Source organism: Geotrypetes seraphini, chromosome 4, assembly GCF_902459505.1.
Source record: "Geotrypetes seraphini chromosome 4, aGeoSer1.1, whole genome shotgun sequence".
Lineage (NCBI taxonomy): Eukaryota > Metazoa > Chordata > Amphibia > Gymnophiona > Dermophiidae > Geotrypetes > Geotrypetes seraphini.
Genome location: NC_047087.1, coordinates 65,982,457 through 65,997,062, shown reverse-complemented (window position 1 = coordinate 65,997,062; position 14,606 = coordinate 65,982,457). Strand labels below are relative to the sequence as shown.

Genomic DNA, 14,606 nt, shown 5'->3' with positions numbered 1-14,606 from the left:
GCGAGCACTGGGAGAATACCTTACAGTCAATAATAATAATAACTTTATTTTTATATACCATAATACCACAAACAGTTCAGAACGGTTTACAGAGGAAGAGACTGTATACAGATAGTGATATTAAAAAAAAAACTTTCAAAATGACATTAGCATGGTAAGATTAATCAAATTTTTCTTGGAAGTGTTTTAGAAGTACATCATGGTAGAAATGGAGTCAGAGAAATTTGTCAAATAGATAAATTTTGATTGACTTCCTAAAAGTTTGCACTAGAAATAGTATTGCAAGCAATTCTGTACCTGTACATGAGTCTTCCACTAGCCTGGTTTCTTTTATCTATAGTAGTTCTGTTAAATTATCAGAACACTCAGTTTTAGCTATACAACATTCAGAACTAACATAATTCAGTCCTAGCAAAGACAGCTTCAATATGAATGCTGCATTGGATTGCGCAACAAAAGTAATAAGTTAAATGTGCTTTTAAGGTTCAACAAACATCAGTTTCCAGTAAATTGCACAGCCATAAAGATGGAAAACAGAGTGGTGAAACCTCTTAACTAATTGTAAATTTTTACTTCTAACACATTACTGCCACCTATCGTCCTATCATAATACCATCAGATGGTGAACTGGAGCACAATAACTGTTAATTTAATAAACTTGTAATGGCGTCATGTTCCTACAGATTGACTCCATACAATTAAGGAGTGAAAACAACACTGACTAGATGTGCAGTATTTAGTGCCTTTTAAAGGTCTTCACATCCTTCTGCATTCTTCTTTTTCTACTCTCTAAAAATGCTATTCAAAGTACATTGCAGTACTTTCAACTTGAGAAATATTCAAAAATAATTAAGACAAAAATCAAATGTCTTCATTGCATATGTCTTCACATTCTTTGTCTTGGTGACCCCAAATTAGTTATTTTTACAAAAATTACCTCAGAAGACAAAAAAATATTTTAAAAACATGTGTCCAATGTTTTTATTGAAGAAAACTTTCATATATGGTTCATCCAGACATTGGGCCTCTTTTACAAAGCTGCAGTAGCGATTCTGCCGCTGAAATGCACCGAAGTCCATAGGAATTGAAGGGCTTTGGTGCACTTGCCATGGAGGAACTGCTACCGCAGCTTTGTAAAATTCATTGTCTTTTCTCAGTTCCACTCCACTCAGTATTTTATAGGCCAGTGATGGCTAACCTTTTTGAGCCCAAGTGCCCAAACTGCCGCAGAAAACCAAAGAATTTCCTCAAAGTGCCAGCACGTCAATTAAACCTTAATAACAAGATTTTAGTATCTAAAAACTCTTTATAAAGTTGCCTGAACTATGTAACATCATTTTTAAAGGTTGGAATCTTTGTATTGTCAGAGAATCAATTTGATTCACAATCCTTTGGTTTTCATTTCAATTTATTGGCAATTTATAATGTTTTAATGATTTCATTCATGGGCCGAATACACACATACTTTTCTCTGTCGCCGCACTCTTTGACCAAAAGATTTGTAAGCCTGCAACCACGTCAAGGTAGACTCTTTCAGCAGCTCCCCTCCCTCCCCCTTACCTTTGTGGCCAAGTCAAAATGATCTACCAACAATAAAATTTTAAAAACACAAAGCATGCTGTACGCAGAGAAAATGTTAATTATCATTTATATTCCGCGGGTTTTCAAAGAGGTCAAGGCAGATGACTTTATGCAATGTCACCTCAGTAACAACTATACAAAAATAGACAAATATTCCCCCTCCCTTTTTACTAAACCGCGATAGCGGTTTTTAGCGCAGGGACCTGCGCTGAATGCCCCATGCTGCTCTTGAAGCTCATAGGCTCCCTGCGCTAAAAAACGCTATTGCGGTTTAGTAAAAGGGGGCCATAGTGCAAAATATAGACAGCATATATAAATTCTCAAAATGGACACATTTTGATCACTAAATTGAAAATAAAATCATTTTCCTACCTTTGGTAATTTCATCAGTCTCTGGTTGCACTTTATTCTTCTGACTGTGCATCCAATATTTCTTCCCTTTTTTCAGCCTCCTGTATGCTTTCTCTCCTCCACACCTCATTCCCTCCCCAAACTTTTTCTTTGTTTCACCCTGCCCCCTTCTTTCTTTTTCTCTCTCTCCATACACCCTTTCATTCTGTATGTCTGTCTTTCTCTCTCTCTCTGTGCCCCATTTTTCTTTGTTTCACCCAGCCCCTCTTTCTATTTTTTTTTTTGGCTCCCTGTCCCCCCCTTTCTTTCTTTCTCCTTGCCCTCCCCTATGCCACCACCATTGGGAAAATGCTGCCACCGCCACTGGGGAATAGGCTGCCACTATCGGGAACAGGCCAGCGCCGAGTTCGCCCTGCTTCTCTTCCCCATGGGGCCGACCAACTCTCGCCACTCGACGTCAATTCTAACATCGGAGAGGACGTTCTGGGCCAGCCAGGCAGCGATTGGCTGGCCCAGAACGTCCTCTCCGACATCAGAATTAACGCGGGTGACGAGAGTTGGTCGGCCCCACAGGGAAAAGCAGGGAGAACTTGGCACCGGCCTGTTCCCAAAGGCGGCGGTGGCACTCAAGTGGCTAAAGAGACGCAGTTTGCCAGCCTAGGGAGAACACTGGAGGGTGGCCACCTGTGCACCCCATTGGGGCGTAAAACCGGGACAGACCGCCCCCACCCCCACCTTGGTATGCCACTGTCTGTACCTCACTCCCTCCCTATGACCAAAAATTCTCCTTTCTTCTATTCCCCGTGTACACAACCATCTCTTTCCCTCCCTTCCTCTCTCCCAAGTCCTTGCCTTCTGTGTCCAAAAACACATTCCCTCCCCCACCTCAGCATCTCTTTCCCTCCCTTCCTCTCTCCCAAGTCCATGCCTTCTGTGTGCAAAAACCCATTCCCTCCCCCACCTCAGCATCTCTTTCCCTCCTTTCCTCTCTCCCAAGTTCATGCTTTGTGTCCAAAAACCCATTCCATCCCCACCTCAGCATCTTTTTCCCTCCATTCCTCTCTCCCAAGTTCATGCCTTCTGTGTCCAAAAACCCATTCCCTCCCCCACCTCAGCATCTCTTTCCCTCCCTTCCTCTCTCCCAAGTCCATGCCTTCTGTGTGCAAAAACCCATTCCCTCCCCCACCTCAGCATCTCTTTCCCTCCTTTCCTCTCTCCCAAGTTCATGCCTTCTGTGTCCAAAAACCCATTCCATCCCCTACCTCAGCATCTCTTTCCCTCCCTTCCTCCCAAGTCCATGCCTTCTGTGTGCAAAAACCCATTCTCTCCCCCACCTCAGCATCTCTTTCCCTCCGTTCCTCTCTCCCAAGTTCATGCTTTCTGTGTCCAAAAACCCATTCCATCCTAGAGCACAAGTTAGACACAGATAATACAGGTTCAATAACTTTTCATATATCTTGGGAGAATGCCCCAATATGCTTCTGACCCTCCCCTGGCCATGCCCCTTTTTGGGTTGCACACCCTGATTTTTGTGCACTTAATTATATAGAATACAGTAAGATGTACACTTAACTCTCAATTGAGGCCAATTAATGCCAATAATAGATTGTTAGTGTTCCATTACTGACATTAATTAGATTATTAAGTGATTGAGATGAGCATGCATCTCAGGATTATGCACAAATTTCAGTATCCACCTTTGAATCCAGGGGTATAGAATTTGGACCTGCCATTACTATTCTTAGGTATTAACATAAAACAAAATCTTTTCCAGAGAAATGAAAATGGTAAAACCAGAGGGCATAATTTGATTTTGAGGGATGGTAGACTCAAGAGGTTGGGTTGAGGGGTGGTAGACTCAACGTTAGGAAATTCTTCTTTACAGAGAGGGTGGTTGATATCTGGAATGTGCTACTGAGGGAGGTGGTGGATAGAAAATGATGACAAAAAAAGACATGAAATGAACATAGATCTCTAATCAGAAAATATGGTGATATTATTCAAGATAGGGTGGTGCCAAAATATTAAAAATCTCTGTTCTTCAAAGATAAACAGGTAAAATAGTCTTACATTTGAATGATGTCATCCATGGAACCCAGTATGTAACTTTAAAACTTTAAGCAGTGCCCATACCACATGCAAGCCAGTGCCTTCCTGTCCGACGTTGGCTCGCAGGACAATCAGTTCTTAGTTTTCTGCGGAGCCAAGAAGCTGTGAGGGGCCTTAAATGTTGAAAGTAGAAGCAGGGAAAATGTCCATTATCAAAAAAAGGAGGTTTTTTTTTATAATGGCCTGCCTCTACGTTCAGCTATTTAAACACCCAGACCACCACTACGTCTAAACTTATACCATATAATCAACCTAAAAAAAGCCTAAGCCCCAAACGTCCAAAACAAGGGCTTTTTAGGCGAAGGAGAAGTCAGTCCTTCGCCTAAAAGCTGGATTCTGTAACCGGTGTCTGTCAAAAACAACACCGGTTACAGAATCCACTCCCACCCCACGACATTGGGGCAAGAGGGAGCCCAAGCCCTCTTGCCCTGCGATCCCCAACCCCCCACCCACGACATTGGGGCAAGAAGGAGCCCAAGCCCTCTTGCCCTGCGGCACCCCCGACCTCCCTGACACTATCGGGGCCCTCCATTTATTTAAAATCCATGCTTAAATATGCTGGGCCATGTTTGGGCTTCAACATTGAATTTTCAGGTCTGTAGCACTGGCTAGCACATAGCTGGTAAAGTGCATTATTCAGCACTTAACTGGCTATAGGATACCACATAAAGAAAGAACCACATAAAAGTCAATCCTATTTAGGTGGTAAACCTGGCCAGTTAAGTGCTCAATATTGGCACTTAACCAGCCAAGTGCTGACTCTACAGTTTTGAATTTGATACTAATCGGTTAAGTTTCACGTTTAATGTTCATTTGCTAACGCAGGCATGTTTTGCTGAAACACAGCCATGTTGAGCCATTTCCAATTTGAGCTTGACTGATATTGACATTAAAGTTGCTTGGATTTCACCACTGGACTGTTTTATCTATTTGGACCTATCCTCCACTTTTCTACTTAACTCTTATGAGCAAAATAAGAACATAAGAATTACCAATGCTGGGTCAGACCAGTGGTCCTTCGTGCCCAGCAGTCCACTCCCACAGCAGCCCTTAGGTCAAAGACCAGTGCCCTAACTGAGTCTTGCCTTACCTGTGTACGTTCTGGTTCAGCAGGAACTTGTCTTTATCTTGAATCCCTAGAGGGTGTTTTCCCCTATAACAACCTCTGGAAGAGCGTTCCAGATTTCTACCACTCTCTGGGTGAAGAAGAACATCCTTACATTTGTATGGAATCTATCCCCTTTTAACTTTGGAAAGTGCCCTCTCGTTCTCTCTACCTTGGAGAGGGTGAACAACCTGTCTTTATCTAAGTCTATTCCCTTCATTATCTTGAATGTTTCAATCATGTCCCATCTCAGTCTCCTCTTTTCAAGGGAGAAGAGGCCCAGTTTCTCTAACCTCTCACTGTACGGCAACTCCTCCAGCCACTGAAAATGATTGATTAGCTCCAAACTGGCAATTTAACTGGCCAGGAGCTGTTTCTGGTTGGTTAAATTCCTTTGACTATTGATCCCCATGTGTTTTTGCCAAGAACATTAGACACCAGTATTATCAAAAATAAGGAGTATTGAGTATATGTTTCCATTTATCCAAAGTATAAGTAGCTCCCTTCATTCTGTTTTCTCAATGGTGGTAATCTTTAGATGGCTGTCCTAAGTATTTTTTCTCTGCAGGAATCCACACTGGAAGAATCCTATCACAAACCCAAACCCTCAATGCCCCAAGGTAAACACTATCATATTCAAATTTCCCAAATTTCTTCAGCTTGCCTCCAAAGCACTCATTGTTCATCCTTCATTGACTGACCCATCGAGAGAAACTGGAAGGCAAAGCTACAGAAATGGCCAAAAATAAGGTCTGTCTAAAAGACACAGTTTGCTTCAAGTTCACAGCAGTTAGTGGAAGAACAGCCTGAGCCTCAGGAAACTTTGGCCAATACCAACACTTTCCTAATCAAGTGCCAGCAGGTCAAAAACAGTTCTGGATCTTCAACTGAAGCTGACATGAAAGAATCTACTGGATTCACCAGGAATGAATCTCAAGCTTTACCTTCTTTTTTTCCCTATTTTCAAAACATATTACCTATAAGGAAAGATTCAGTAGACTGCTGCCATCTATTTCTTCCCTACAGTAACAGATTTCAAGTAATATGAAGCACAGGGGATCCTTAGTTTCAGAAAAAGTAAAACCATATTGAACAGTAAATCTTAGGAATGCCATAATGAATAGCAAAATGAATATGAAATGAAGTCCCAGCAGATATGAAAGGAACCTAGCGGCTGCAAGATTATACGCATGTGTTGACTGGGTTAATGCAGCAGAATGGTGATGATGGGGTTCAGAAAGGCCACAGAGACAGAGGGTGCATATTCAGGCAGCAACTTTGCAGTATTAGTAGTTATTTAAATTATTACATGGCTTTGTGTTTTGACATAGAGGAAGTCAGATGTTAGTTAAAAAAAAGGATCTAAATAAGAGGGTAAACTACAAAGGATGATGATAACAAAATTCTATCTTGAATAAGAAGTGATATCCTATAAGTACCCATGTTCTACAAATCAAAGCTTGGATATATCCTTGCAATATAGAAAGCAACAGCTAGGCAGATTTGATGTATCTGATTATCTTTCTCTGCCATTTACTGCAATGATTGCCAACTAAAAGGAAGGAGGTGGCTCTTTTGTGTTAGCCAAAGAGAAATGTTATAGATCAAGGAACCAGTATTCTGGGTTATTATTGGTTCTAAAGATCCAGACCGTGAGATACTGGATGAAAATGCGGTGGAACAACTTTACTCTTGACTGAGTAGCACAGTCTATTAGGACAGTGTTCTTCAACCGCCAGTACGTAAAAATTTCTTGCCGGTCCGTGAAGGATTCGGGTCTTCACAAACTGCACACTAGGCAGGAAGAGAGGCTGCGGTGCCGGTGTCGGCTAACTTGCAACTTCCTGTTGCCGTTGCGTATGCCGGGATTGCTGCCTCCTGCCTTTGCCGGGTCTCCTGCCTCCTATGTCTCCACACCTCCAGACCAGCAGCGGCAGCTCTGTGTGCTTTTAATTTCTGCACTCAATGGCCCTAAACAGTAGTTTAGCCGTGGTTTCATGAGGCAGCTTCGGAGCCTTTGCTAGGCCGGCCCGCGATGATGGAGGGGAGAAGGGGTACTCCTGAACAGGGGAGGACGGAGGGGAAGGGGTACTGTTGGACAGGGGAGAAAGGAAAATAGGAAGCAAAATAGCTGGCAGGAAGAAGGACGAGGGGTAGGAGTTAGGATGGAATAGAGAGATCAGATGAGGGAATAGGGAGAAACAGAGGAATGAGAAAGTAGAGAGATTGATGTTAGGAAGGGGGCCAGATGAGAAATAAGGAGAGGGACAAAGATGCTAGATCTGGTGTAGGAGAGATAATAATGAAAGCAGAATGAATCATGTAAAAAGGAGAGAGGGAGCACAGGCTGGATGGAAAGGGGCATAGAAAGAAGGCAGATACTATATGGAAGGGAAAGATGTTGGATTGAAGAGACAGAGGGCAAACGCTGGATGGAAGAGAGTGAAAAGATGATTAAAGCAGAAACCAGACACAACAAAAGGTAGAAAAAATAATTTTATTTCTATCTTGGGATTAGAATATATCAAATTTGAAATATGTATCCTGCTAGAGCAGGTGTTTGACATAACAGTGGGCTCTCTCTGACCAGGGGGGCAGTTGCCCTAGTTGCACTCCCCTAACACTATGCCTGTCATGTGTGACTGCGGTATTCTGTTAACATGATATTTCTGTGTACCATTCTGTAATAATTTGACTTATTCAGTTTACTTGATAGTAGAGGGGATATATGTGGAGGGGAGGGGAGACAGGGGTTTTGTTGATCCTTGCTCTGTATTTTTTGTATTTATAAAATGACAATTCTACAGAATATTGTTTCTTTTTATACTTTAATAAAATACATTCAATATAAAATCATAACTATTTGAGGCTTGTACGGATGGGATCAGATGGTTTGCGGGACAGAGCTCGTGGGGACGGGGCAGAGATGTTATTTTTTAATTTCAGTCTTAGTAGTTTGCCAGTCCACAAAATAATTCTTTTATTTCCGCCGGTCCATAGGTGTAAAAAGGTTGAAGAACACTGTATTAGGACACTGCCCGACTTCTGAACATATTGGGAAAACTGTTATCCAGGACTTCTCTTAACATTGACTACTTAAAGCAAACAGTCATATTATTTGTATACTCCCTTCTTTCCCACTGTATTTTGTCTGCAAGTTGTATTTTTTCATGTTTACTCTTCTTCCTCTTTCTTAAATTTCTTAGGGGCCCTCTTTTACTAATGCTTAGAATACATTAAGTTGCACATGACCCATAGGTATAAAATAACGTACAAAATAGGATACACAGCATTTATTGTGTTAATGTCCATTAGCATGCACTAAGCTTTAGTAAAAGGACCCCTTAGTTTGTCAGCCTTTTGTTTGGTCTGATGGATCAGTGATACAAAAGAGTTGCAGATGATCCTAGCATTTTTTTTAGTTAAATCTGCAGGTATCTTTTTTTGGACATTCTGACCCCCGATTTTCTGGCATCACAGGGTTCCCTGAAACCACCAAGTTACGGCAAGATACTTGCCCAGAGACAAACAGGAACTGTTGGCAATTAACAGGTCTCCAATGTAAAAGCATTATGTATGCACACACGTGATCAAGAGGTTAACACTGAGTGGGATACTAAGGTACCACTAAAGCATTACATGACAGTTAATATGATTGATACACTTGGTGTGCAGATCAAGCTGCCCAAAAGAACATTTATAATTATTTACAATTTTCATACAATTTCAACCTGCATCTTTTTAAGCATCATGAGCCCCCCTTTCACCCGGTTCCACCATGCATATTTTCACTCTACCTAAATTCTAAATTGCACTGGAAAACTCATTTGGCAATCAGATATAAAGCCAAATGTTACACAGGTTGGAAATGTTCATTATCTTAGTTGAGTATTCTTTATACTGATTAATTTTTCTAGTTCTTACTTTGAGTCTCTTATGAGCTGCAAGTATTTGTTTTCCCTTTATTTGCTTCAGACTATGGAAAGCCAAATATATTTATGATACCATGTAAAAGATGAGAAAAGCATAACTTCAAAAATGTTATTTTGGTGTCTTTGATTCTATTAAATCAGAGGGTACATGAAATATGGAGATCAGATTCCTGCTCCATTGTGAGCAACATAGCCTGGTTTCCATGTTAGTATACTTTAAAAAAAAAAAAAAAAAAAAAAAGAAATAGAGGTGAATAAATAAAAACAAAAGAAAAGAAAAAGGGGGTTTTAGCTACTGAAGGCTAGTCAAAAATGTATTTGATCCAATAAAAAGGTGTTATGAGTACCTTATTTTATTTGTTTTTATTTAACCTTTATTTCTATATAAATAAGGAAATACTTATCTCATCTCTTAATGTCTAACAAATCCAATAACTTCATTAAAATAATGATTTAGAAGTTCCAAAATACTTCAAAAGTGCTTTTTAATGTATTCAGAAAATGGCACGCAAGTGTCTGCCAATAAAGCAGCAATATTCAAAGTGGTAATACCTTAGCAAAGACCTACTGAAGCTTGCTGCTGTAACAGCTTAAAGTACATTACACATATTTTAATTCATATTTTAATGGCAATAATGGTCCTGGCATCATGATTTATCAGGTAAGTGCTTTTGCACAGCACTAGATGCTCCCATTTTTACTGTTGATATCCATCCATTAGCATGGGCAGTTATCCTACGAGTATATTGAAATTTATATCCAATTACAGTCTAATAAATGAAAACACAAGCCTAAAGGAAAAGTATTAACAATCAGGTTCTGAATGCAGAAGTTCTTATCTCTACACCCTCAGGTCTTATGGTAGACCATATCTATCAGCCAAATTCCGAGAGCATTAATTGAATATGCTAAACATATTATCTTACTCCCAGCAATAATATAGAAATCTTTTCAAGGCAGCTTGCGAGTAAAATCTGGAAATGTTCTTATTTGATTACTTGGATTTGCAAGCCTAAAGTTGCTCTATTCTAATGGCTCAAATTTTGACAGGCTTTTATAATATAATTTCAAAAATGCTCGTTTTTACCTACATTCTTATTTTAAAAGATGCACTGATTAAATAATTTGATTTCTGCAGTAGTAATATTCCCTGCTTATTTCTCCTGACTAAACAAAACAAATTAGAAGAAACAAGGGCAGCAGCCAACTCTAGGGTCTGTCACATCAACAAGTGTAGCTTTCTAGAGACAGGTCTGCGAAGTTCATGTGCACTGAAGATTTCTGAAAGAGCCCAGCACCGTACAGATTCCCTTCTTTCATCTTCTTTTTTGTTCGAATGTGATAATTTTTCAGAAAAAAGTCTCACGACACAGTGGGCAGGTTGATTTGTTGCTTGATGTAAACCATTTGTACTACAAAAAAAAAAAAAAAAAAAAAGATATATATATATATACACACACACACACATAAACAAATAAAATGTTTAAAGACACTAAGGGCTCCTTTTACTAAGCTGCAATAGCGTTTTTAGCGCGCGAATTGCCGCACGCACTAAACCCGCGCTATGTGACTAGAACTAATGCCAGCTCAATGCTAGTGTTAGCGTCAAGTGTGCGTGGCAATTCAGCTAAAACCGCTATCGCAGCTTAGTAAAAGGAGCCCTAAATATAAGTTTTGATTAACAAAAGGTCAATAAGAGTTGATTCATCTGTTTCGAGGGTAGAAGAAAGGCTAAGACAAATAGCTATTCTGGAAAGCTGGCAAATTACAGCTGCTATTCAAACTTAAACAGAGACTATATGAGAAGTCACAAGGACTGGGTCAGGAAAAGAGGTCTTCTGGACACCTTCCTGAGCAATGGGGCTGTCACCAGCATTCCTCTGAAGTCAGAGTTGGCAATAGAAGTTCAGTTGGGCCCAATGGAGGAAAAGACTGCAGCTACAGTTCCCTTCTAAAGCCTAGCAGAAGACACCAGAGTAGTGGTGGGGTCAGTAAGAAAAAGTTTACAAAATGTGCTTATATTTTGTTTTTCATAAAAAGAGATTATGTACTTACCCTGGTAAGTTCTTTTCCAGTAGAAAGGTGAGACATTCTAGACCAGTGTTTCTCAACTCAGTACTGGAGTACCCCCTTGCCAGTCAGGTTTTCATAATATCCACAATGAATATGCATAAACTTGATTTGCATACACTGCTTCCATTATATGCAAATTTCTTTAATGCATATTCATTGTGGATAGCCTAAAAACCTGACTGGCAAAAAGGAGTACTCCAGGACCAAGTTGAGAAACACTGTTCTAGACAATAGGGATGCACAAAAGCAGTCCGTCCCCCCCAACCCCAAAATAGCTAAGGTGGGCTTGCTGTGCCGGCTCTTAAGACCGAGGAGCCGAAGGCCAAGTCCTGCCTTGCAGCAACATCCACTCTGTAAAATGTGATCAACGTGGGAAGAGAAGATCACATTGCAGCCCCGCAAAACTCCTTAGGAGGGACAAATTTAGCTTCGGACCACAAAGAAGCCACACTCCTGGAGAAAAAAAGATCGCTAAAAATCCAAGATGGCCACCGGCACCAAATTCGTGCAAAAAAACGTGATATTTCTCACACTTTCCAAAGTCCAAAAACATGCAGGAATCTCCACTTTTTAAACTTTCTCTGATGTCTCTCACAAACTGTCAGCTCCTTGTACTCACTGTGACCTGATACACTGGAATCTACCTGCTCACAGCTCTTACTTAGTAGCTGTACAGGAATTCACCACCTCAATGCTGGGAATGCTCTCACAAAGCTGATCCTTGGCCTGTCAGTCAGACTCCACTGTCTGACTATGCCTCCACCCCAGCGGACTACCAGATGCGCACCAGGATGGGCAGAGGCATGAAAATGCAGCCCCCTTAGTGCTACATACCATGAGCCCTCTTAGCGTTACCTAACAGCTTGCGCTAGACCCCTGCTTAACAGGTGAGACTACTTCAGGGACAGCTCTGAGCTCCAAGGAAAACTATGCAGACTGACTAACAGGTGCCCAAAATGGATCGGCCTGTCTCAAGCAGGCAGAGCTCCAAATTTGCTTCAAGGGAACAAAACTACATTGAATTTAAAACAATAAAATGGGGAAAGCAGAACACACACAGCTGCAGACATGCATGCGGAAGGAAAGACTGTAGAGGGCGCTAAACTGATCAGTGAAGTTCTATAGAGGCAGAGTGAAAAATCTGAAGTGAATTCCTTCTGCAGAGCATGTGAGTAGGAGGAAATAACCCTATTGTCTAGAACAGACATGGGCAACTCCGGTCTTCGAGGGTCGGAATCCAATTGGGTTTTCAGGATTTCCTCAATGAATATGCATTGAAAGCAGTGCGTGCAAATAGATCTCATGCATATTCATTGGGGAAATTCTGAAAACCCGATTGGATTCCAGCCCTCGATGACCGGAGTTGTCCGTGTCTGGTCTAGAATGTCTCACCTATTGCACTGGAAAATTGAGTTAGTGGGCAAAAAGGCTCATCTATAATAGGAGTTTCTCCATAAATAGCAAGCCAAAATCCTTCTTGCAAGCAGGCAGCATCATCTCTACTCATCTACTGCAGAGCTCAAGCGTCAGTTCCTCAGAAAGGTAAATGGATGTGTGCAAAGTATTCCTATTACAAATAATTTTGATTTCTCCACAGACAAGCAAGATGACTCAGCAACACAAGCCACATAACAGGCTATTCCAGCTTTGGTTGTGTGCTTAGCAAAATATGCATTCCTTTTGCTGTTTACCAGTTAAACAATGTCTTAATTGGAATCTAGTTAAGAAATAAGATAAAACAGTTAATAAAGACTGTTATATTTTCCCCAACAGAATCCATAGTACTGAAGAAAAGTAGACTGCAGCATATACAGTGTTTTTGGAAATACTCCTTCTTTCTGCTCTACTTACAAACTTTGCTGAGCAAAGAACAAGTAATTAGGAAATGATGCAGCAGCTGCACAAGGACTACAGGGGAGTTAGTAGAGGGCAGTGAACTTATAACCATGCCAAATTTTTTCTGGACTCCAAATCATAAGATGAACATTGTTGGGTTGTAACAGCAGCAATCTATATTGCAGCCAAAAAAATTTGTACCTGTTTATGCTTCCGAGGTTGTGTGCTCTCAATTGATATTTATATGATTGTGCATTTACCATAAGATTACAACTCCTGACGTAGGCCTTTAAATGCAGAAACACGACCCTGGGTTGAGTTGTAATTTTGTTGTAGACAATGAGAGCTCTTTAAGTTACTCGATAAAACTGGTGTTTGGACCTCTTCAGGCTTCTCCCCCTTTTTCTGGAATACCATTTATTTTGGCCCTATTCCTTTTGACTGGTTTACTGCTGTGGGGTCTGTTTATTTCCTTTTTTGGTTCTGTATTTATAATGTAACATAATGGTGCATTTTTCCTTTTCTCTATTTGCAGGCTAAGTTGAAACAGATATGGTATAGTAATAGTGTGTCTCAGTAATGTAGCTAGGTATTTGTGGGTCAAATTAGGATTGTGGATATGGAGTGCGTGTAGTGACTGATGGTATGTGAGGTTCATATGAATTAGTGATTTGATATGTATATCTACATAGAGGCAAATTAGCTATGTAGCTGTGAGGATGTTTGAGCTGGATGTCAGGACGTGGGGTGATGTGTGTTTGAGTGGGTGTGTATGTGAGTCTGTGGGGGAGGAATGGGGAGTATATGAGTGAGCCTGTGGGGGGCAGAGTGCATATATTGGGGGATATATGGACACAGCACACTTCTCTGTTCCTTGCACTTACTCACACCCTCCTGCAGAAACTTCCCTTTCTTACCCACTTGCATCATTCCTCTCCCTATCCTTCACTATTCTCTCTCTTCCCTTGTCACCCTTGCACTCTGTCTACTTACTTAACAATAATTATCAAAACATCTCTCTAATTATCATCATCCAACGTATTAAGTCCCTCCCTTTCTTCTTGCATTCTTCCTACCTTTTCTCTCTCTCCAAGTAATCTCCTATTTTCCCTCCTCTATTCTTTTTCTCCTTGTACTTCCTTTTCCTTCCCTCACCACTCTTCTCCTTTCATCCTCCCTAAAGGTGCTTTTACCTTTATGTTTCACCCATCTCATCTCTCTTCTCTAGCTCCACCCCTTCTGCTTTGCTCTGCCCTCTTTCCATAAGCTACACCCCCTCACCCCTACCCTCTTCTCCCTCCCTTCTCTGTTGCCAAACCAAACCTCACCAGGGAGCTGTGCTCCACTTACCAGTAACTACAAATGAAGCCTGAATTCTTTACCACCCACAATCCCATCTTCTCTTCACTTGCCAGCTCTTTTCCTGAAGTGAGAAGGGACCTAACCTCTCCACCAACTGAGATCTTTCACTCTTTTGGATGGCAGGGCCTGACCTCCCTGCTACTTTAGCTCCAGTTTCATTCCCCCACAGCTCTTTATGCCTCGCACCCACCCTTAAGATGTCTGCTCTGAAGCCCTATGCATGTGTTTGATTGCACATATACAGACAGATGTGTACA

The 14,606-nt window shown here is 41.0% G+C and overlaps 1 protein-coding gene across 1 annotated transcript in view; it reads right to left on the bottom strand.

Annotated features, from left to right (window-relative positions):
- Positions 1 to 9,339: 9,339 nt before the first annotated feature.
- LTN1 (listerin E3 ubiquitin protein ligase 1) overlaps positions 9,340 to 14,606 on the bottom strand; it is a 146,281-nt gene continuing 141,014 nt past the window's right edge. Inside the window, exon 30 of the mRNA XM_033942384.1 lies at positions 9,340 to 10,490. Within this exon, the coding sequence (XP_033798275.1) occupies positions 10,428 to 10,490 (63 nt within the window). The 3' untranslated portion in view covers positions 9,340 to 10,427. The remainder of the gene's footprint in view (positions 10,491 to 14,606) is intronic.